Source organism: Lepisosteus oculatus, chromosome 1 (assembly GCF_040954835.1).
Source record: "Lepisosteus oculatus isolate fLepOcu1 chromosome 1, fLepOcu1.hap2, whole genome shotgun sequence".
NCBI lineage: Eukaryota > Metazoa > Chordata > Actinopteri > Semionotiformes > Lepisosteidae > Lepisosteus > Lepisosteus oculatus.
In genome coordinates, this window is record NC_090696.1 from 10674875 (window position 1) to 10700128 (window position 25254).

A 25254-nucleotide genomic window follows, 5' to 3' on the forward strand; every position below is an offset into this window, starting at 1 on the left:
TCAAAATTCTTGAAGGTTTTACTCAATGTTCTGTTTGCACAGATACAGTTGCCAAAAAGCTCAGAGAGAGAAATGTTCTTTTTTATAACATCTATTATAATGTTATACAGGTGTTCTTCATACATACAGTATATATAAATATCCCTCATGTCAACAAAATTGTTATGTGTCAGAAAATGAAGAGTTTTAATATTTTAAATTATGATTTCTCTGTCATTTTAAGGTTTTATGTATATGTGGATATTGTTGAAATGGCTTACAAATATGAGTTCTGTCAGCTTTATTGTTCAGATATGGCTTTATTATTCTGTTAACTGAATAGGTCAATTACAATAATTAGCTTCCACCTTGGTGCAGTGTTTTTAAAACCTGATTGCTGTTCATCCACAACAATCTTTAAATCTAAATCTAAATCTATACCAAAAGAAACCACAAGAATAAAATGAACATGACTCACAAACATGTTGAGACTTTTGAAAAATTTACAACTAGGTCACAGCAACCCACAGCAGACTGCCAAACCGCACTGTTATATAGAGATAAAAAGAGAAAAACATCCACCCTTTCTGGTAAAATTACTTAAATCAAGGTATTTGTATCAATTGATTATTTTCCATGCATTCCACTTTTCTGCAATCTTACATTAAATCTCGTCACAGTTCTTCTGCAACAGAATAGCCCTGCATTTTGTTTCCATTTCTGCATTCAAACTCGAGAGAAACCAACCAAATATAAAGCCAGATTTAATCCTCTGCCCTGTCAGATCTCATATATTAGTGGTTCAAAGATGACAGATAAATTATGAGCAAGGGCTGTGGTCCCTTTTCTCTAATTTCAATGACCAGCCACAGCTGAGAAAGTTGACAAGGTACTTGCTGGATTGAGGTAAAGGATGCTGGTTGTCTAAGGATTCTGGAAACTGAATCCATCACTTAGTTGTTTGGTACAAGTGTGTATCTAGCAGCCGCTGCAAAGAAAAAAAATGTTTAATCATTTGTGTCTATCTTAAATGAAACTAGTTTCACATTTGCATGAGACAATAAAATTGAAGGACCTGTTATTATAATAATAATAATAATAATAATAATAGTAAGGAACAAGTAATAGGTTTATTCCATGCTGAAAAGAGAAGAAAGAAAACGGAATGTTTCGGCTGTTGAGCCTTTTTCGGGTGAAACGTTTTGTTTTCTTTCTTCTCTTTTCAGCATGGAATAAACTTATTAGTTGTTCCTTTGCAGCCCACGCTTGCTGACGCAGCTACCCACCTGACTATAATAATAATAATAATAATAATAATAATAATAATAATAATAATCACATTTAGATAGCACTTTTCTGACGAACATAGTAATGAAGCCAATTCGTAGATGGGGATTTTTAGGAGGCCATAATAGTTAAAGGCCAGGGGGAATTTACCCAGAACATCAGGTTAACTTCCCTACCTTTTTTTGAGAAAATGCCCTAGAATTTTCAATGGCCACTGAGAGTCAAAACCTCAGTTTTGTCTCATCCTTAGGATGACATCTTTTTATAGTATACTGTCCCCCTTACTATACTAGGTGAGCACCCATACTGGCCCCACTAACACCTCTTCCAGCAGCAACCTTAGTTTTTCCCTTTAGGTCTCCTGTCCAGGCACTGACTAGGCTCATACCTGCTGAGCTTCAGTGGATTTCTAGTTGTGAGTTGCAGAGTGATATACTGTAGCTGCTGGATAATGAAAGGTTACTTCATCTGTAACAAAATAACATAAAATCAAATTTCTTGTCATGAATCCATTTTCAATATAGCTGCCTGTTACCAATTACAACATAAGGGGAGTTCTGCCCTTGATAAATTATAGAGACCAAATAAAACCCAACAGGATGATCCCCTATACTTGTCAAGAAAAGACTGTCATAGAATACTAAATAAAGAACAAAGTAATACAGCAAGCATTTAGGAAGACTAATAAGTCAAAGAGTGAAATATATTTAATCACTTGTCTATGTGCCTAGATGTAAAATGTATTAATTCTTTTCAACGAATCTCACAATTTTCAGAGGTGTCAGTTTAACTAATCTTCTGTCGTTAGCGCAAATGTTTGTTCTGTTTACTACTGGTTCAATTTGCATTTCAAAGAGATGCAAATTTAAGGGAGCTGTGAAAGTCATGCCAGAGTCTCCTACTTGGACGTTATTCATGTTAAAAGCGCTTTACAAGACTGGGTAATTAAGCCACTCAGGCTGCTATTGTCCTACATATATGCGCACATGCTAGCAGAGGATTTGAAACGCTAGAATTAAACTGGGAACAACAAATTCAGTGATTAAAAAAAAGCATTACCATATAAATAGACTCCTGCTTTGATATCCACACTGCCATTAATCTTGCCTTCTTTCTGCCATGTAAGCGTTTTCCCTGCATTAGGAAATTGTCTGTCATCAGCTTTTACCAATGCTTTTCTTTTCCATTTAGAATGACTATCGCAAGCTATCTATGCAATGTAAGGACTTTGTGGTGGGTGTTCTCGATTTGTGCCGAGATACTGAAGAAGTCGAAGCCATACTGAACGGGGATGTGAGTGCAGAGCTGGAGGAAGGGCAGCACCACAGGACTCTCCTGAGCAGAGTCAAGCTGGCTATTAAGTACGAAGTCAAGAAGGTCGGTATTTGCTTGCTGCACCTTGTCCACAACCCCCCACAGGAAACTTCACCCGCCAGACTTAAAAAGAAAAAAAAATTACATTTTTCCCACACATGCTTTTAGAACTGGTTCAGTTAATTGTAACCACCTTTGGGTTGCCTTAAAGGGAGCGGAATAAGAAAAGCTTATTGTTTACTTCAGTCACGTTGAGTTAATGTCTATAACACCTGGCCTGTATATACTGCAAACCAGGAAATAATAAAATGTGATATTCTCATATGTAGTTCAATTATCATCCTATTTACTAAACAAAGTGCCTTTCAATGTACATCTCAAAGCAATGTAGCCCTTAAGATATTTTTTATGCTCTTTTACTTTTAGAGAAAAACAAAACAGAAACCTAAAGTGATGGAGCAGTATTTACAAAAAAAATGCAAATATCCATTAATCCTTTATCAGAATGTCACCTATTCTTGGTAAAAATCACAGCAACCCATCACAGACCCCAAGGCGGGACTACACTAGACTGGACATCTGCCATTTACAGGACAGATACACATGCTCAAGCACACATAGACAACTTAGGCCCCAATTCCTAATTGTACAAAACATCGAAGAGGTCGAAGCGGCACTCAAATGTAAATACTAATGAAAATCTAAAATAATAATGGGGTAAAGTGCCAGAAAAAATGTTCAAAGACATTGCTCTTACTACTGCTGGCCCATAAGAAACGGATAAGAACATAGGAACAGTTACAATCAAGATGAAACCATTCGGCCATCTTGCCCATTTGGTAGTGTAACAATGTGGGAGTGGGAGGAGCCGCAGAGAACATCGGTAAAAGGTCTACACCCTATCTGAGGGGGTGGAGGCACTGGTGTGAGGTTAGCGAAAACCGAAAAAGAACACAAAACAAAAATAGAAAAATGTGCCACTGTGCCAATGTGCTACCCTATTTAACTGGGTCCAGCATGGAGCGGTATTCAGACTGGACTTACCCTATTTAACGGGGTCCAGTCTGGGAGACCATGGAGAGCGAGGCCAAAACACAAAAATAAAAAACCTGTGATAAAGGGTCAGCCTGCCCCATTGGAGATGCACAGCCGGATAGGAGAAAAAAAAGAAAAGAAAACGACGGAAAACAAATACAGCCTTACAATCCCCTCCAGCACTGTCGCTGGAATGGTTCTCCCCTTCCGGGGTTCGCTTGTCGCTCTATAAGGTGTTCAGCGTGTCTTAAAGGGCCCCCACAGCTGTGGCTTTTCATTAATTAGCCAGAACAGCCGTGGTTGCGAAGGCAACACGTCGCCCTTAATCCAGGGCTCCGCCTCCACACTGAACAACCCCCTGCATAATGCCACAGTAGTTATTAGTTAATTGATCCAAGGGTCTCATCCAGCTGTCTCTTTAAAGAAACCAGGGTATCGCCTTTGGCAACATGTCTCTTCCATACTCACATAACCCTTGAAAGGCTGTGTAGAAGACTGCCACCTGTTCTCAATTGTAAATGACCTGCCTTTTAATTTCCATTTGTCCTCTCTGGTTTGTGTTCCCCTGTTGATTCTAAAGATATGCACTGGGTTGTCAGTGCCTTAGAGGATTTGAATCAGGTCGCCTCATAGTCTTCCCTGTTCACCACTAGAAAGATTCAGTTCTTTTAGTTTCTCAGAGTAGGATCTTAATTCCTAGGAGACATTACACAGGGAAATGTTTGTAACTCCCATATGCTAATTGTAACAGCCACTTTTCACACTCTAATGATTAAAATCCATCAAATCACTTTAAAACCACTTCCAGAGGTGATGGATCATTCTGGCCTGAAGCAAGTCCACTGACCTCTCTCTGCCTGAAATGCACTACTGGACTGAATTAAACAGTGGGAGCTCAAGAATATCTCAAAACAGCAGGTGTCCCTATGAATCATTGCACATTCTAAAATAGATGGTTGTGCAATGTCAGAGTATCTCCCATTTGCAAACCTCTGTACCGGGTTCAGATTGTGGCTGCTTGTGGGTAGAAAATAAATTGCACTTACAAACAGTTCTGCTGCTTCGGTTGTTGTTGTTGTTGATCCTGGGTGGATCAGTGACAAGGGTGGTTAGGACCACTTCCTTACAGCTCCTGCATCCTAGGAGCTCAGATACAGACTTGTGCCTGTGTGGAGTTTACATATTAATTCGGTCAGAACCTCCAGTTTCCACTCGCTTCACAAAGCTACTTGAGTTCATTGGCTGTTGTAAATTATCTCCCTGGAGGTTTATCACCACAAGATAGGTTTCCCCACCTCATTACCCAACCATGAATGGAGAGTCATTGCTGTTGGGCATGGGGCTACGTAGACTTTAAGAATTACCTGGTCTGGCACTCTTTGAGAACTGTGTTTCCTGATTGGTTTGAGTTGAATAAGTTAAACAATATGGCTAACTGTGAATGCATGCTTGCTTCAGGCCAATTCAGCGTGACTTCAGTAAGAAATGATCAATAATGTCCATGCAACTACACTGGGTTACAAACTCCTATTCAAAATGATGCACTGCTGATTCACATTTTATGTGAATAAATTATATGTGATAATTATCTATCTCTGGATTCAGATCAAGGGATAGGGTAGTACATTGTAATCAGAATCTGTTTAACCATGTGTAATGAAGCTTGTCCATATCATAAAAGGCTTTCAGAATGAAAGATACACAACAGAACTATAATAAAAATAATAAAATAATTTGATCTTTCTCTATTGTCCCTTATATCTTGTAATGTATATCTTATAATCGTATATTGTGTTTGCTTCTGTTTCTAGCTTGTTGGTACGACATCTTAGCAACAACAGTTTCTGAAAAGACTAGAAACTAGAAATTGATTGGAAGGAAGCATGCAGGTGAAGCAAATTAGCGTCACACAATGAACCTTAGAAGTAGAGTTTGTTTTGTTTCCTGTCATTTAGCTTAGAGTACTTTTGCTAGAATAGCGAATGGCAATTATGAAGGGAAAAGAAGTTAAGAATCAAGCAAAACACAGAGATGCAATAACAACAAAACCAACAAGAAAATAAAGATGATACAATTGTCTTTTATCACTGGTTTAAAATACTGATACCCACTGTCGTTATCCCAGCACAGATAATTGGTTGATTTTATCTAAAAGCCTACATTATACCCTGTAAAGGGACAAAGTGATGAGATGTTGCACTCTACTAATTTTCTTGAAGCCTGTTTCTTTAAGTCACCCTTATCCATCCCTGGGGATGACAAGCTACGGGTATTTACAGATTCTGAGAAACAGAATAAAGGGGAGACAGATAGGCCAATTAGTTGGATTAGTGACAAAGTGTGGAGACAGAAATCCATTTTCACTTACATTTCTTCAAAAAAGTGTCAGGCTTTTAGTTTCTATTCCCAGGAGATCCGTTTCTCAAATAACACTACTTCACTTTCTGTATTTAAGTAGAATAATACATCTCTCATAGAAAATAAAGAATAAAGACTGTCCTTGTTATTAGTAGAATAACAAGCCCTGGTTATCTCTACAATAAACAGGGTTAGAAGTTGCAAGGCTACACAAAAATTCAGATTATTTCCTGAGTTCTGAATCTTTCCTACATTGTATTAATAGAAATATGTAGGACACTCATAGAAATTATATCTCAGCCACAAAGGCAATTAATTAACCTACTGATTTAATATAGAAATTAAACTCGGCCTCACCAAGTGAATATCACTTTACTCTCTAGAGGTGAAAACAGAGGTGTTCAGTCCCATAAAACGTAATCTACATCTCCAAAAACTGTACTGACCCATTTTCCGGACTATACCCACTGTCTCCTTTCATGACCTTTTTTGGTTTTTTTTAATTGTTATCAGCTGTTGAAGGAATCCTTTTTTCAGCCAAGTAAAGACCGTTTCCCAGACTTTGCTAGAGCCCCAGTGGGCGAAGAGGTTCGATCAGTCCAGTGAACGCGATTGCAGCAGACCATTTTCACACACAAACCTCCTCAAAATGCAAGTGACCTCATCTGTTTGCTGTCATGCTGGGCACAGTTGTTTGGAAGTTACAGATTATATGCAATTTTCCCCACATGAACTAACGTGTCTTTGTTTTGTCTCTGTAGTTCGTTGCTCACCCAAACTGCCAACAGCAGTTGCTGACAATCTGGTATGAAAACCTCTCAGGACTACGGGAGCAGACCATTGCTGTCAAATGCCTCGTTGTGCTTGTTGTTGCCTTAGGCCTGCCGCTTCTTGCAGTGGGTTACTGGTTTGCTCCATGCAGCAGGGTAACCATCCTCTTTTCAGTTTTACATTTTCTCATTTCAATTGTTAAATACAATTTTCCACATCTGCATCGTTACCATTGAAGATAATAATTCTTGACTTAATCAGATGAGTCGGTTGAAAACAAATTATCATTTCCAACAATAACTTGGCCAAGAAGGCTTAAAGAAGCTTAAAAAATGTGTAATGGGAGAAAAATGAATAGATATGTATGGTATACAGTACATGAAGTGGATCTTATTGAAATCATACTAAGGAAGGAAAATTAAAGATATAGTTTGTTTATACAAACATTTTTGATGCAATTAAAAAAATGCCAGTAGAACTATTTTTAATTTTTAAAATAGACCTTTCAAACGACTTTTCCTCCTGTGACTTCCATGACACTGTTACCCCTCAGAAGACAATCTATAAAGTCCCCTCAGTCCAAAGGCTTCAGTTTTCAGTTCCTGACCTGAGAATAGAGCAGGATGTGAAAATCCTTATTGGGTGAGCTGTTAATCACCAGTATCTTCTAAACAGAAAACAAAGGAGGATTATATGCCATTTATGTTACTATGGTTTGATGGAAGAAGATAGAATGTCTACACACAACTCCACTTCACAGAAACAAATGAATGTAATGTGAAGACAAACCCATGTTTAGCATAATTATGTACAGACTTCTGTCAACAGATACAGAATGAAATGGTAACTATGGGACAAAAGTGCTAAATAGAGGAAATGAACTATAATTCCAAGGATAAATGTTTCCTGTCGAGAATCAAAGCTTCCTACTGATTGCAGCTCAACATCAAGTCCCTCCTTATCAAAGAAACCAGGATGATAGATCATCAAAAAGATGGGATAAAACAGAGACTTCCATTTGGCCCATCTACCTGATTTGGTTGGCAGGAGCTAAGTGATCCTAGGATCTCTTCCTTAAGGAAGCCAGGGTGTAAGCTTTGACAAAATGGATGAATATGTTGTTCCAGGTTTCACACTGCCTTTAACAAGTTAACAAGCTGTTCCTTATCTCAGTTCTAAATGCACTTGCCTGTACTTTCCACTTCTGACCTCTGGTTCCAGTTTCACTGGCGGTGCTGTAGCAGTCTAATGGGTTGAATTTGCCAGCACCCTTGAAAATATTGAATTTGATCTTTTTATCCTCAAAATACTTATGGAGAGAGGGCAACTGTCAAAAATGCCTGGAATAAGAACTATATCATTAACTGTGGTCAACAGACCAATGATGAGGAATGTAACAGACAAAACATTTTTGAACCTTTCAGGCACAGAAAATAAAGCAAATAAGTTAACAAAGATGTATTGATTATTCAAAGGCCACGCCTAATCTTTTCCTACCTATTACTCACCCTGTTGCTGACTTCAATGCCTCATTAAATCTTATTATTTCACAGGAGGCACTACAGATCTACTAAATACTGATGTAATGAACTGCAGCTCAAAAAGCTTTGCCAAGACAAGAAAAATGAAAAATCTGAAATCGTTACTAAACCAAAATGATTGATTGCAGAGCACTGGAGAGGAGTGTTATGGACACAATGTTTCAGTTTTGCTGCCCCAGGAAAAAGTCATGTATCAGCAGAAAAACAGGAGACCTATTTAAACGTTGAGCAGTGCTTAAAATAAACCATGGGAGCGTTTAAGTGAATGTTTTAGGTTGTGTTGTGTGTAGAGAAACAGTATAGTATTTAACATAATACCTCAAACAACAGGTCATGACAACTAAGAGTTAAAGCGAGGATAGCGTTACATAGTCATGTAGCACCTTCAGCATGTGCAATGTATAATCTACTATGTATATATTGTACATACTTTATGCTTGTTATCAAGTTCTTGGTTAAAATGAGATATTATCAAACTCAAGGTTACTTTTAAAAATTAAATCTATAGTAGACAAAGCAGCATAGTTTTAAATTTATTCCATGCTGAAAAGAGAAAAAAGAAAACAATGTTTAGGCCGTATGGCCTTCTTCAGATATGAGGAAGAAGAAGAACCTTCTTTGTGTTTTCTTTCTTCTCTTTTCAGCATGGAATAAACCTATTACTTGTTCCTTTGCAGCCTGCGCTTGCTGATGCACCTCCCCACCTGAAATAGTTTTAAATTTGGTGACCACAGCATTCTTAGATATGCAACATCAAAGCTTCAGTTAATCTGGTGTCATCTTCCTTTGCAGCTTGGAAAAATCCTGCGCAGTCCCTTCATGAAGTTTGTGGCCCACGCTGCATCCTTCATCATCTTCCTGTGCTTGCTGGTGTTCAATGCCTCCGACAGATTTGAAGGAATAACCACTCTCCCTAATGTGACAGTCACTGATTATCCCAAGCAGATCTTCAGGGTGAAAACCACCAGGTTCAGCTGGACTGAAATGCTCATCATGGTGTGGGTTCTAGGTATTGAGCTAGTTCTAACCCTTAAAGCTTCTGCTTTCTAGAACATTCCACTCAAACGTGATATCAAGCTATGGAAGCATTTCAGAGTTTAGTGTGATAGAATCTGCAACTAGCTCATGTGTTTGCCTGTTCTGTGAAGTGAAAGTGTTTTGTTGCATCTGTTAAACAATACAACAGTTGTCTTGAAAACTCTGCACTATTTACAAAACATTTCACTTCCATTATTCCAAAATGACATTGTGTTTTTATGTTTCGCATTTCCCTGAGCCAGTCATTTAAAATTTAAGAGAATTTCAGAAATTACAGAAACAAAATTTACACCAGAAAGTATCAGAGTATGTAACAAAACCTTATAGAATTTAAGGATGTAAAAACGATTACTTATACAGTTGCGCCAGGTCTCAGTAAAATCTCATTTTCTTATTTAATAGTTTACCTTTCACCCTGTTTGAATACAATGAGATGGTAGTTTTTTTTACTTTAATTTTAGGAATTTAGTCCTTTTTGATTTTAGTGGATGCCACGCACAGATCCGAAAGAGAATGGTTAAGTGTCTCTTTGTAACTATTTCTTAGTTTGCTCAAGCTTTTAATCATTACATTTTAAACCTACATGTGATTTTAGGCCTACTATTAAAAAGAATTGCCACTCAGTCAACAAATCAGAGTTAAATATTTGAACACCTGCTCAGCTACTGTTGTGTGCTTGGTTTGTCTGAGAGTGTGAAGGCTGATATGAGAATTACTATCAATACTCTGAGTATTACTTATTATATGGTGCTACATCATATTGTCTTTAATAGAGGGCATTTGTTAGAGGGCATCTGAAAAATAAGTGAAACAGCATGTATACTGCAATGCAATAAACTGAGATTTAATAGAACCAACCAAGAAAGGTTGGGAAAGCACCCAGTGCAGTACATGATTGCATTTTCTGACTTTTCATTTGCATACCATTTTTAACATTTTTAGTATTTTCCTCAGTTTTTTGTTTGACTCTTTTACAACTCTCAGATGTTTTCTTTAACTTTTCTTGAACATACATTTTGCTTGTAAAACAAAATTACGTCCCTGCCTATTGTTTCTGTATTCATGGATCTGTGTTTTATGTTCTGCGGAGAACTGGGATTTTGAAAGATTTAAGAGTTTAAGTCCTTCTCATAAATCCTTAAGAAAATATTCTGGATCAATTTAATCAGACTTTCAGTTAACATTGCCTCACCCTATTTGTTGATACAGACTTGACGTGTTTTTAGATTATTTGGCATATGAAATAGATCTACTTGTAATAAAAGTCTTGTGATGACTTCATTTTGGGTAGTGGGATATTTCAGTTGTTGTTTCAAACAACAGAGACAACAGAGTTTTGATTAGAGCTCAGGAACATCTTCTTGAATGCCCCACTAATCACAAAATTTGGCACCTATCGTGACAATTCAAAGTTCAGTGGACAAACACATGCTAAATCCCATCACCTCCCCTGCATCTGCTATCCACTGCTTCCAGACAGTAAATCCTTTTGTCTTTTCATTACTGACCAATCATCTTGGTCAGATCACAGATGATAGATCATTCCCAACAGCTTTCTGGTTCATGTCATTGATGCAAGCACTTCCATTTTGCCCTCCAACTCAATCTCAGGTTCATGTGTGTGCATTTTCATAAAATGTGTTTGTTTCGTAAAAGCCAACGTTTCTATACTGAATCTATATATATATTGACAGTTCCATATGCTTTTAAAGAGAGACATTGAAGCATTAAACAGTACATCCCAGTAATACTAAGTGTGTGTATCAACTAGGGAATCACTAACCTTTCCAATAAAAACAACTTTTAAAAGTGGTTTTCTCTCACCAGGGAAATATTTCCTCAAGCAGAAATTTTAAAAATGTATACTGCACAATGCCTCCCCAACTTTGTGCCTTTAATTTTGTGGATTTCTCATTTTCCCTTTTCATTGCATTTGCTCCACACTACACTTCTACTCAATTATAAATCCATACATCCACTTTGGAAACGCTCCTTCCAATTTAGTGTTTAGTCGGAGCCTATCCCAGCAAGAAACAGGCACAAGGCGGGAGACACCCTGGACAGGACACGAGTCTATCACAAGCCGGACACACAGACATGAACAGGACACACTCACACTAGGGCCAATTTTGACAGAAGCCAATTAACCTACCAGTATGTCTTTGGGCTGTAGTAGGAAACTCACATAAACACAAGGGGAACATACAAACTCCATACAGATAGCAGCCCCAGGTCCAGAATTAAACCCAGGGGCCCAGCATGGCAAGGCAGCAATGTTAACCAATGTGCCACCCTACAGCTCTCCCAGTGTAAATCTGAATTAAATTTCAACATTTTTAAGCCCCAAAAGGCAACTGTCACTCACTACCAAACACATGCCTGTCACTGGCATCAATACATATTACACAAACTAAAACCCTTATTACAAGTAAAAATATAACATTGAACATACTGTACGTATGTCTCTTGTAAAAACGTGTATGTCTCGTAAGAGACATATAAGGTATGACAAGGTGCGGCTTCGCACAGAAATAATCCTAATCTTTGATCTTTGTTCTTGTTTCAGGCATGATGTGGTCTGAATGTAAGGAGTTGTGGATGGAAGGCCCAAGAGAATACATTTTACAGCTGTGGAATGTTCTAGATTTCGGAATGCTCTCGATTTTCATTGCCGCTTTCACGGCCCGGTTCTTCGCCTTCCTTCAGGCCACTAAAGCTCAACAATATGTAGATGAGAAAATTCATGTCAGTGACCTCTCCATGGTGACACTTCCCCCAGACATTGAATATTTTACATATGGTAAGGGGAAAGTGTGTGAAATTATCAGATGGATCGCAAGCTTGTGCTAACCCCTTTTCCTTTTAAAAACCTTCCTGTCTCATATTGATAGAGGAGAATGACCATCACTTTTCAGTAAAATAATTAAAGCCTTTTATTACAAATAAAAACCTAATTATAGGTGCACTTAAACCTTCATTACAAATTAGCATTTGAGACACATACTTAATCATTTATTTTAATAAAAGCTCTTTATACTATCAATTCCTATTTAAACATACATACATTATGATTAATAGAAAGTAGACAATTGGATTGAGGCATTTAATAGCCATGAAAAGTGTTTCTTTTCTCTTTCAGCAAGAGATAAATGGCTTCCTTCTGATCCCCAGCTCATATCTGAAGGCCTGTATGCCATTGCTGTAGTGCTCAGTTTTTCCAGGATTGCTTATATTCTGCCTGCAAATGAGAGCTTTGGTCCACTGCAAATCTCCCTGGGCAGAACGGTGAAGGACATCTTCAAGTTCATGGTTCTGTTCATCATGGTATTCCTGGCCTTCATGATTGGGATGTTTATTCTCTACTCGTACTACCTTGGAGCCAAAGTCAACCCAGCTTTTACCACGTGAGTACAGTGACAGTCTGTTTGACAGTATAGCCTGTGAGCCTTCATTCAAACGGTACTGTTCAGTTCTTTCATTGACAGCAAATTATACTTTAATAAAATAAAATCTGTCCTAATGATTTCCATTTAGGAGCTTTTAGTACTGTACAGTATGTGGTAAAGTAATCCACTATTTCATATACAAAATACAGCAGAGCAAGGTTTTATTTAGCGTTTTCACGTCCGTTCAGATTTTACACTAAACTATATTTAATTCTTCGTAAGTGCTGCAAGCTGCCCGCAAAAACACACTGAATATTATTAGACAGGAAGAAGACTTCATTTGCAATATTAATTAATTTGATAACCCAAAAATGCCCATCTAAGCAGGAGCTAGCAGCTTGAGATTTCAAGTGTCCTTGCGTGACCCAAACTAAATTGAAAAGCATAACATCAGCATGCCGACCCATGAGGTGACTCCATTGCCTGCTAATTTCACACTGTTCTGAACTTGGAGGAAACTGTTCGTGACAAGACATGGGAAGCAGAGCACATCCTTGAATAGTGTTGCATTGCATTTCATTTTTTAAGTTTTTTTTGCAGCGTTCAATTTTACTTACCAACCAGTGCTTGAATCTAAATTTTTACTTGCAGTAATTTTCTTTTTCTTTACCAGCAGAGAGTGTATGATTAGGAAGTAAAGATGATCAGTAGCTGATGTAGAAAGTAGGGTTACACAATTTATGTACAATAACTGAGCTGGAAAACTGAAAATAATTACTCTTCTAAATATTTGCTTACTATTCCATGGGAAAGAAAAGGATGAGTAACTTCCACTTTTTTATTCCCTGCACTTACTACAGTTTTTATCTCTTAAAGCAACAGTGTGCAGTGGAGTGGACTTGAAGGACCACACATTGAGTGTCCTATTTTAAAGGCACTGTTGAGTTACCTGTCTTTCCATGGAGCCAGCAACATTTATATGATTAACACACTGGTTTCAAACTCCCCTAATGCTCTATTTAATCACATGTCTCCTGTTTTATGTCTTGAATCCTACCTAAACCTTTTTCCACTTTCCACTGGTTTCTTCAGGATCTTGTATTGCTGATGTCCTTGAAAACATCTCCAGAGCTGTCTTATGAATATCTTTCAGAATTATGAAGTCCTGGATCACGTTGTAGGCTACAGATAATCGGTTTTCCTTAGTCTATCCAAGTATTACATTCCCTTCAACCGGGAAGTGTTAGTAATTGAAAATATTTCAACTTTATTTGCAATTTTTTGCACCATTACTTCTGAGACACAAGTGCAATTCCATTTAAAAATAGTAACTTGGTGGAGTGAAGATGTGTTAAAATTCTCTTTTGTGCCCTTGTTTAGAGTTGAAGAGAGTTTTAAAACTCTGTTTTGGTCTATCTTTGGACTGTCTGAAGTATCATCGGTGGTCCTAAAATATGATCACAAGTTCATTGAGAACATCGGCTACGTTTTATACGGAATTTATAATGTCACCATGGTGGTGGTGCTGCTGAATATGCTGATTGCCATGATCAACAGCTCGTATCAAGAGATAGAGGTAAGGTGACTTTTTTCAAGATGGTACTAGCAGATCGGATCAGTTGAGCACCTACACAGAAATTGAAATGTTTATTTGCAGGATGGGACTCAACTGTGTTCACACGACGTCAGAGCTTAAACCAATTTTTGTGTTTATTCGAGCTTTATTGAACCTTTAATCAGAATTTGGGAATATCTGCAACTTAGTAACCTTCAGTTTAATTGCAAATAAAGTTAAATTGAAAACATTATGAATGTCACATACTTCATGTATGTCTTTTACTATTTTTTGGACTTTTTAATGATTGCTCTATCCTTTTTTTCAATGTGGAGGTAAGAACTGTATTCAGAATTACATACAGTAGGTGGTCTTATTATTGGATCACTTTCAACAGTACCCTTCTTGGATTGTATGCTACACTCTTTGCTTTTAACAATTTGTCCTTTTTCCTGCTTGTGCACATTCCCTGGATGCTGACACAAATACTTTTCCAAAAGTGCACTTACTATGTCTAAACCAACCATTTTAAAGTTTTAGTTCTTAAAGGTGAAGCTGTTTTAATCTTTGTAGAAGATTGCATGTTTGTAAAATTGTAAGTCTGTTCTTTACACAGAAGAACTTCGTAAAACACAATCAATCATAAAACCATAAGCAACAAAACAGGACTACACTGCCTGAATGAAATGAAAACCCAGTATAATATGAATACAGCTTGAGGAAATATTTCCCTAGTGAGAGATCCAAGCTCAAAAGTTGTTTTTTTTTTAATGGAAAGGATAGTATTCCACAAAATAGGATAGGAAACAAACAAACTTGTCAGCTTGGAGGGAAACAGGTAAACCAATAAATAACCCACTTGTGTATGAGGAGGACTTACTATTGACATTAATTTTTCTAGCTAGTTTTAGCTTTAAAACAACCTTTAAATAAGATGGAACTTGTAAATTGCAAATGAACAAATTCCCTACACATGAAATTGCTCATTTACATAGTTTCTAAAGTAAGTAATTTCCCATACAGGTAAATCTCCACATCATGTATGTCATGTTTTCCTAACTATGTGGAAATAACTATATTTTGTCCTCAGTTTGATAGTAATACATGCCCCCCATGCACACACACATATATAAACAATGCTCATTCTTACACTTGAGAACACCACAGAGTTTGCCTTTTATTAAATATCTACCTGAAACCAATTGATGTGAGAATATCTCTCCCTGATTTTGCAAAGGATGATGCAGATGTGGAATGGAAATTTGCTCGGTCAAAGCTGTGGCTCTCTTACTTTGACAATGGGAAAACACTACCGCCTCCTTTCAGCCTTGTGCCCAGTCCAAAGTCTTTCTGGCACTGCATCAAGAGAGTGGTCAACCTCTTCAAATGTCGAAGGAGAAGGCTAAAGAAAGATATTGAGCTAGGAATGGACAACTCCAAGTCAAGGGTAAGTTCTCAAACCTCTGCATATCGATAACTGCACTATTTACTATGGGATATTAGAGATACACCCCCTATCCTTTTTGTGTCACTATTGACCTTAAAACTTTGTTCATGCAACAGTCAAAACTTTATTAAAATCATCAACAAGGTTCAGTTGTATTTGTTTTAATATACAGTGTTTCAAGAGGAATCATGAATAGTTATAAAGCCAGGCTAAAGCAGTGATGCAGTCTTCTGTTAGAGACAGAGCACATTTGCGCTGGTTATTGTTTTCTAAAAAATATTGCATATACTTTTTTGTCCACTTTTTTAATGTAAAAGATCAAAAATGTGCATTTTTACTAAAAAAAGGCAAAAGGCTTACGCAGTTAAATTCCAAATAAAAATGTGTCTTTTAAATAAATTCTTAATTTTATAATTGTTTTCTGCTTTTAAAAGACAAACCTTTTGTAAGGCAGGGGTATTCTGTGAAGTTCTGTTTTTTAAGTGATGTTGTTGATTCGAATTCAATGGGGTTTAGTAACATATAATGCAAAACAGCACATTCCTATATGATAAAGAATAGTCAAACCTTGATAAAGACTTATATTATCAAATACTGTACCAACATAACTTTGTAGCACCTTTGCTGGCATACACAAACACCATCAAACTCTTTCCTAGCAACCACAGTCATACTACACACACTTGGTTTTATGTCTCATCTGTAGGGCAGCACCTTTTTAGAGTATAGTGTCCCCATCAATTTACTGTGGCATGAGGACTTACACAGACCACAGGGCAAGCACCCCCTACTGGCCCACTAGCACCTCTTCCAGCAGCAACCTTAGCTTTCCAAGGAGGTCTCCCATCCAGAAACAGGCCAGGCTCACACCTGCTGAGCTTCAGTGGGTTACCAGTTGTGAGCTGCAGGGTGATATAGATGTATCTTAGCTAAGTGTGGATGACATTTAGTTGTACAAGATTCTATTGTACAAGTGTGAGTAGAAGTGTGAGGCTTGCATGAAACAATGATCACCTGAAAAAAAATGGGATGCATTATCATAGCAATACCTTGGTGATAATTTGTGCAATTTGTGTTTTATTACTATTATTGCAGCTAAACCTTTTCACTCAGTCAAATTTGAAGATTGCAGAGTCCCACAGCTTTAACAGTATACTCAATCAACCAACACGCTATCAGGCAAGTAACCATTGACTTGGGTATATGCTAAATGTTTTGTCCTTTGCTGTAATAGGTCTATTCAATTTAACAGTATTGTAATTAAACCATAATGATTGGTTGAACTTGCTATTTCAAGACATGTGAATGAATACACTAAACATTCTCCTCTGTTTGACAGCAAATAATGAAACGCCTCATAAAACGCTATGTGTTAAAGGCACAGGTTGACAAAGAGAATGATGAAGTAAATGAAGGTAAGACTGTCTTACATCATCTTTATTAAACCCAATGATTTGCTTCTGAACAAAATACTGGGAATGTTTGCATAACTAATCTCAGAATTTCAAACTTTTTTGAAAAGGTATTTTTATATTTTTTATATTTTATTCATTATTTAATTAATACATTTAATTAGTATTTTGTATTCCTGGCAGTTTCTATATCTGCCATTAATGTCCATTCCAATCCAGCCTGAACTCTAGCCTGGAGGATCACGCCATTAAACATTAAACCCAAAGTGGATGATGCTGTAGTACATCACACAGGGGGTGCCTTTTCAGATCATGATGGGATCAGGTCCTCATCAGATTCCCCGATGAGAACTTTAACTTGTGTAAATAAATCAGATTAAATACAGCCCCTCAATGAATGCGGTATTGCAGGTTTGATATTTCTTTTGAAATAATGGTTGAGTAAGACAGGTGATTTGACTTATCAATTGAGCAATTAAAGATCTGAAAAGGAGTAACAATGAGAGGACCCTCAGTGCCTGCTCTATGCAGGTCCTTCATAGATGATTTTCGAAGTACCCCTGTTGACCAGTTGTATATAAAAATGTTATTGAAATTTGGCCCAAGGAGGAAGATGTTGTTGAGCAATTTAGAGTTTCCCCTCGTTGTTGCCTACCTGCACAGCATAACACACAACATGACAAATACAACACCAAAAAATGTTTGTGAACTTCCTGTGTTAATCTGTATTCCCACCCATCTTAGATCTAAAATGAAATTAGACCTTCATAAAAGTCTAAATAAATCATGAATATTTATATGATTAAACGTAAAACACCATTTTTGACTTTCTGATACAACACTGAATTCCCGATTCCATCAATGATGTCAAGCTTCCTTGTCCTGAGGCAGCACAGCAGTCCCAAATCATGATGCTCTTACCACTCTGCTTGATGGTCAGGAAGAGGTTATTTTGATAGTTCTGTATTTTGTATTAGCCACACAAAATGTTTCTCCCTGCCTCCGAAATGTTCAGCTTGTTTTGAGCCTTGTTCTTTTTCCAGGGGTAGTGGTTTCTGTCCAGCTGTCCTTCCATGAAAACCATTTCCATTCATTATTTTCCCAATAGTTGAGGCATGAACACTGACATCAGCTACAATGAAGGAGTTCTGCAGATCCTTAGATGTTACTCTGTGGTTCCTGAATGATTTTCAGGGTTGCACTTGGGAAGAGCTTTACAGGATAACCAGTCCGAGGAAGAGTCATCAAGATATTACATATTTTCCAGTCCTCCTTTAAATTGTGGCATAATATGTATCCACTGATTTGTATGGAGAGCACCAAACTCAGAAAGATTCTGAGAATTATACAGGACAGGACCACCCAAACTCAGTCCTTGTTTACTTCTTACCAAATGATTTAACCACCCAATTTCCCTTGTGCTGGACAACTCTGTAAAGTAGACTAGAGATTCACTTATTTTTTTACATTAACCTAATGATTTTTAATAATTATTTCTACTTCATACACCATCGTGTCTCAAATATTGAAATGGTATAAATTAACCTTTTGCTTTATTTTGGGAAAAAATGGTTTTGATTAAACAAGGGTGTCTTGCTAGATGTCATCTAAAAGGGAATTTAAAAACTTTTCCTTGGCATTGTATACAATACCTTTTTTAATTTACATAGTACACATGAACATTCTACCAGATTCTAATTTGTGTATTTCCTTTATTGACAGGACTTGTCATGACTGACTGGCAAATGAAATAAGCATAATCCTTATAAATTAAACTACATGATAAATATACAGTATATATTTGAATTTAGCTAAGGCACAATTACATACACCTTTTACCGTTGCGTTCAGTGCTAGTGTTATTGCTGTATTTTTGTGTACTTCACAGGCGAACTGAAGGAAATAAAACAGGATATATCCAGCCTTCGTTATGAGCTTCTGGAAGACAAGTCTCAAGCCACAGAAGAACTGTCCCTGCTGATACAAAAGCTCAGTGATAAACTCAACATTAACACAACGAGATGTGAATGATGTGAACAGCAGATTACAGGAATGGCTTAACTGTCAAGCTGAAAGAACTAATGGCATTTATGATTTGCGGTAAATTACAAAGACTTCGATGTTCAAAGTGTCAGCCCTCCTAAACTAGCAGCTTGAATGTCATTCCTTACAAGCTGGTGTGTTTGTTTAAGACCATTTTTGCTCCAGTTCCTGACAAATGCTTGAAAGCAAAGAGTAATGAAAAATCCGAAAATAATTCAATAGATATATAGTTTTGGCAGTTTCCAGAACGGTATATGTATAAACCTTTCTAACTTACCTCACTGCTATAGTGACCTCTTGAGTTTTACTGTGTTTGGTAATAATTACACTGTTGAAAATGGTTTGGATACTCAAGACATCGAGTTCATAAGATGTAAAACATTATGTACATAAGGGTAACACACTGATCTTATAAAATAGCACAAACAATGGCAATAACAAATGTGACTTGACATTTTCAAATTAAATTATTATCATGATAAATTTATTTTCATCTAGTTTAGCATATGCTTAAATGACAAAATATTTATTTTTCTGTAAGAAAACTTTCACACATTTTTAAAATTGGTTCATGAAAAAAGTGGTCAGTATTTCACCATATTTATTTAATAAGTTTTTTTTTTAAATAAATCTAGTTTTTAGATAGATTAGGGCCTAATCCTATGCTGTAGACATGGTAAACATTGTTCCTAGAAGATGTTATGGAACAGTACACACAATCATCTTGATAAACTAGGACTATACAACATTTTCTACAATCAGTATAGTTTCTTTTATTACAATGAAAAAAGTTATGGTTTTATTAGGATTTTATACTGTTAAACTGTTGTAATATTAACTATTGTTGATGTGTTGATATAAGTATTTATAACCATCTGTATGATGACTTAATACTATGAAATCACTTTAGAGTTGTTCTCATTATTTTAAGAAACACGTATATGGATTATTTTTTTACTTCAATCTGGCTAGTATTTTTTCTTATTAAATTATACATTATACAATGTCCAGCAGGTACAATTTGTATATTTTTGCTCTTAAATTTAGTCAATTTAGTTCTTAGCATTCAGAAACGATATTGCACCTATTCCTTCTGGTGTGTGTTTTCAGCTCTATAGGTTTTCACAGTAAAATATAACTGTAACATATTGATTTAAAAAGCTGTATACTTTTGTATTTGATTAATCTATGCAGGGTATATATATATTGCTTTTGTTCAATGCTGATATAGGGTGAAGCGCACATAGAACACAATAAAAATAATTTTGTAATTAGAACTGTTTAGGTAAAAAAAGTTTGCTTAGAGGTCATTGAAAGTTTCTTAATCAGACTGTAAAAACTGTAAAAAAATAAAAAGATATAACATTTTAATCTGTACAATCATTAATACTATAATCATTACTAAGTTATTACTATAATGCTTTTAACCATAACTTGTTTTTTTAATGTCACAAAAAGAAATGGGTCTTGTTCATGGAAAAGAACATCTGTTTTTAAAGCACTTCATTGGAGTACTATGAACTATGGTTTCGAATAACTGGAAAAATACATACTGCTGAAACACAAATATTTCTAAATAAAAAATGCCAATGTACTCTGAATTGTGCATTTTCATATACACCTTTGTCTCTACAGGACATAAATATTAATAGACATATTAAGACTTCTGCTTTACTCAGTCCATGTTAAATTGCTACGTTTTTGTATTTATTTTTTATTCAAAGTGCTGGTAAAGCTTTGGAAGAAAAACTGGTGGTTTTCTTTATTCTGTCTTTGTTATTTTTTGCTACGTTGCTGTTTAATTCCTGAAATAGTAGGGTACCACTAAAGATACAAGTGTTTGAAACAGTGTTAGATTAGGTCTTTGGAAATTCTGATGTATGATGTTTCAAAACCTGTTTCTAAAATATAACATGCTCTGAACTCAACTGCAAACAAGGCAGACAGCTGGTCAATTAGAGCCTCATTCTGTAATCACATCTGGCCATCTAAGACTTATCCTGTTGTTCCAAATAATCTTTTCTTTTGTGGCTTGTTTTGGAATAAGGGAAAAACTGTAGTCAAGAGTGTTATGTAAATCACAAAATGATTTGCCTTTTGATCGATATTGTAAGAGTCTGTATTTTTCAGTGCATCTTCTGATGTTAAGCAGGAACTCCTCCAGCGTGTTACAAAATCCAGGTATAGAAACTCAGTATACTTTGGAGCCAAAGTAATTATCGTTTATCAGTTTTGTAAAGAAGACAGAAAACGCTTTATATATTTTAATTTAATTATTTCATATTACTTAGACTTTTCTCATTTTCTATTGAGTTCTTCACACATACATCTCAGATGAGCTTTTGTAATGCACAAATATTTCTTGGACCTAGAGATTTTTTTTTAACAGAACAATTTAAATCAATTAGCTCAAACCTTCCTGATGAAAACTGACAAGATCTGAACAAAACAATAAATTAAAATCAGAATTAATTATGAGCACTACCTATAGCTGTCATTTCAAATTCTACGCTCCTTCATCTTGATTTAATTATCATTCTTTGTGAACCAAAGTAAATAGGATTTATTACACATGCCACTGTGTGACTTACACAAACAAGTGACAGCGTCCCTCTGTGAGAAAGCTCGTATTCCCTTACTATCTAGTTACCGCATGATAATCATCTCAACAGCTCATCTCACTTAATATATTGCACAGTCTTACCCATTCAATGTAAGTGCCGCACAATTGCACTGTAAAATCAATGCACCACTGCCATCTTGATATTTTAGGATTAAGATACAGTACATTAAATTGATTATAGTATTACATCTTCTATCAAAGTCCACTGGCAGCAAAGTTTGTCCATCTGGTGTAAACGAACACGTAAATGTTATTTCCTTGCAGAAACGTAGAAAGAAGAAACATTATAGTGTTTTTGTGCAAACTCAAACCACAACTGAGTAGCTCATGTAGAGTGTTTTACCTTACCTCTGCAGCTCAGTGACTGATTTGTCATGACTTGTCATGTTACTGGATAAATTCCTTTGTGCCTCTTTAAGTCTAAAACAAAGCAATTTAAAGCATAATTATCACCAGGCATACCAATCATAATTTTAGGGTGTTTTTCCTAGATTTTTGAAAATATCAGAAAACTGGAAAGGAACTATAGGAACTATAATCCTGTGCCATGTGACTTCAGAGAAGAGAGCTGATAAAGGCTGGAATGAAAATGCTACAGGGAGGGTAAATCTTTTGTGCTGACAGTCATGTGAGTGATTTCCCAGCTGCTTTGGCAATAAGTACTACAGTGTCCCACTTACTATTTTAATGCGATACCTAAAAACAGACTAAGGCAGCAGTGGAGAAGATTTACATTTACAAATATACCTATAATTACTAACAGGTTTATACATTGTATCTTTACTTCAAATGACAGGAACTACTAGTAGTAACGGCAATACTATGTATTTCGTCCATCGTCTGCAAATGCTGAATCCAACACAGTTCTGCACAGAACCAGCGCCAAACCCAGCTGATGCAGAACAGGGCATGGGGCAGGTGGTGTATTAGAGAAGAAACACTTCCATCACCCCCAGAAAGCATATCTGCTGGTCACAAGTAATAGGTTTATTCCATGCTGAAAAAAAAGAAGAAAAAATAAAACACAACGTTTTGGCCGTGGAGCCTTCTTCAGGTGTGAGTGTCTGTTGGTCACTTTTCAAGGGAAATATGCTGCAGTTCCAGATTTAAATTGTGCGGTGTAAAAGTGAAAAGCATGCTGTTATATAGTTGATCCAATTGTGAGCTCTCTGCTAAATTGAGACTTGACCATGACCGGGTGTGTGAGTTGGGGAAAAGGCTTACTTTTTTAATTACTGTGCCACGGACAGGAGTTACACTGGAGACAGGGTGTGAATCTAGGGCTGGAGCTGCTGATATGCCACCTGCCGCAGCAGGGAAGGTCAGTTCAGTCACAGGTGGAGGCAACAGGAGTCAAAGAGCAGGAGTTTTGGAGAAAAAAAATTGGCTTCCAACTCGGAACTAGCGCTACATTTACATCACCCCTGCTGCTAGTTGTTATTCTGGTCCCCCTCTCGAACATTATTGCGTTCTAAGGGGTATAGCTTGGTGGGTTGGGGGGGGGGGGTGTACCCTGTTTTATCTGCCTCTCTGGAATTAGGTATTTATTTGCCTATTTTTGTGCTCCACAACTGGCCACCGAACTGGGCTGCCCTGTTCTCGTGACAACACTGCCAGGGAGCTGGGCACGACCAAAAGCAGTGCAGGAAGACGATGGACATGAGGAGCAGGGGGAGCGGGAGACTGAAAGAGGCTCAACCTCTGGCTGCCACAGGAAGAGAATCCACCTTGTACAGAGAGCAGGTGGTGTGATGAAGAAGGTCCTTCTTGCAGGCCTACGACTGCAGTGACCCAACATCATGGGCTGGGCCTGATTTTGTTCCTTTCATACAGCAGGGACAATGCTATGCTATGACATACGGGGCTCCTTTTAAGCTGAATTGCTCCCCCAGCTGTGCCACTGAACAACACAGGGAGGAGGCTGGAGGCAGAAAGCCAGAGGGGTAGGATGGGAGAGCTGGGTGGGCGCTGAGGTACAGGAAGAGGGGGTAAATCGGGAGGTCTGGGAAACCGAAGGCTCCATGCGCTGGCGCAGAAGCACTGGCCTGACCCTTTAAAAAGCGTCTGTCGCGGAGCCTCCCGTCAAGGAGAGCGCAATGCGGCCTGGGAAAGCTGGTGGAAAAGCTGAAAAGGTAAGGCAGGTGAGAGGCCAACCATTTTTATCCAGAAGAGGACATGTGAAATCACATTTCTGTGCCATGGGCTTGCATGAGTAAATGTAAGGCTGATTGTGCAGCAGGCGTTTAATACGTATGAGAGCTGTAGAGAGGAAATTGCCCACGTACAGAATGTTACATGCAAGGCAAAATCAAGTCCAGCCAGCATTATGTGAGGGGGTCACAGCTGATATACTGTACTGGAGTGACTGTTGGTCACAGCTAAAACCCAGTGTTCTGCACTTACCAGGATAAACACAAATGGAGCTTGTTTCTTTCCAGTATTGAAGGGGAGTGATTTTGTGGATAGTGAATGCATGAGTTGGATGTGCTGAAAAACAGGAAAATGATCACTGGCGCATGTTGTGTTGGCTGCTCCCCCTGGATTTCATATTTTGTATTTTGTATTTCAAATTTGGAAGCAGAAGAAGCAATTTTCAATTAATTACATGAACATTGCTCTTTTTTTGTCCAAAAACCTTTACATTTTGGGACCCACTTCATTCACCAGCGAGTTGAAGCAGCACATCAGCCATTCTGAGCCAGCAGCCCCAATAATACTGACGTATTTTTGTCCGTAATTAAGCCTATAATTATAAACGTTTCGTACATATTTCATATGTTTATATGCCGCTGGTTATACGTAGATTTGGAAAAGAAAAAAATGTTATTTGTACACTATGTTGATAGTGCCCTTCTTTTGAGCAGAGGAGGCCTGTGAAAAACTTTCAACCTTTCAAAAACTTTCTGACTTTCAACCTTGATCAGAAGAAATGTCATGAATGTCGTAATTTTATTTTTAGTGTGTTTCCATCATTCCACGTAGGACTGCATTTCTATAGATACCTGTAATATTTGCATTGTTTCTGTAATTATTTACTGCATAGTATTTAGCAGCCAAACAAATTTTAAAAATGTGATCTTTTTTTTACGTTAAAATACTACAGCTTCCCATATAGATCCACAAGATAAATGTGTTGTATGAAAAGAGTTGTATCACACTCGAAGTCATTTAACACCGTGGCGGAGAAAGTAAGGAACAGCAGCGTCATAACAGTGACCAGTGTGTTCAGAGGGGGCTCATAATTTTCTTGAAACTTTTTTAAAAGCACAAGAAAATGCAAAAGTGGTGTATGCATTGGCCGGGAATCGAACCCGGGCCTCCCGCGTGGCAGGCGAGAATTCTACCACTGAACCACCAATGCGCTACATGAAACTTTGAGGAGTCTGGACTTAAAAATAGTGTCTCTGTCATGCGTAGTGAACCGTGTCTTGCTACCAAATTTATTTAAAAGGCAGTTCAAGTTTA

The 25254-nt window shown here is 37.2% G+C and overlaps 1 protein-coding gene and 1 non-coding gene across 3 annotated transcripts in view; one reads left to right on the forward strand and one right to left on the reverse strand.

Annotated features, from left to right (window-relative positions):
- The window catches only part of trpc3 (transient receptor potential cation channel, subfamily C, member 3), a 31806-nt gene extending 11039 nt beyond the window's left edge, over nucleotides 1-20767 (forward strand). For both annotated transcript variants that reach the window (XM_015344010.2, XM_006629166.3), the window contains 10 exons: nucleotides 2458-2643; nucleotides 6735-6899; nucleotides 9078-9294; nucleotides 11890-12123; nucleotides 12463-12727; nucleotides 14090-14285; nucleotides 15502-15711; nucleotides 16807-16890; nucleotides 17051-17126; nucleotides 19012-20767. In XM_015344010.2, coding sequence (XP_015199496.1) covers nucleotides 2458-2643; nucleotides 6735-6899; nucleotides 9078-9294; nucleotides 11890-12123; nucleotides 12463-12727; nucleotides 14090-14285; nucleotides 15502-15711; nucleotides 16807-16890; nucleotides 17051-17126; nucleotides 19012-19154 — 1776 coding nt within the window. In that variant the 3' untranslated portion in view covers nucleotides 19155-20767. The remainder of the gene's footprint in view (nucleotides 1-2457; nucleotides 2644-6734; nucleotides 6900-9077; nucleotides 9295-11889; nucleotides 12124-12462; nucleotides 12728-14089; nucleotides 14286-15501; nucleotides 15712-16806; nucleotides 16891-17050; nucleotides 17127-19011) is intronic.
- A 4312-nt stretch (nucleotides 20768-25079) lies between these two features.
- On the reverse strand, nucleotides 25080-25150 carry trnag-gcc (transfer RNA glycine (anticodon GCC)). Its single transcript has one exon. It is a non-coding gene; the product is annotated as a tRNA-Gly (tRNA).
- Nucleotides 25151-25254: the final 104 nt, after the last annotated feature.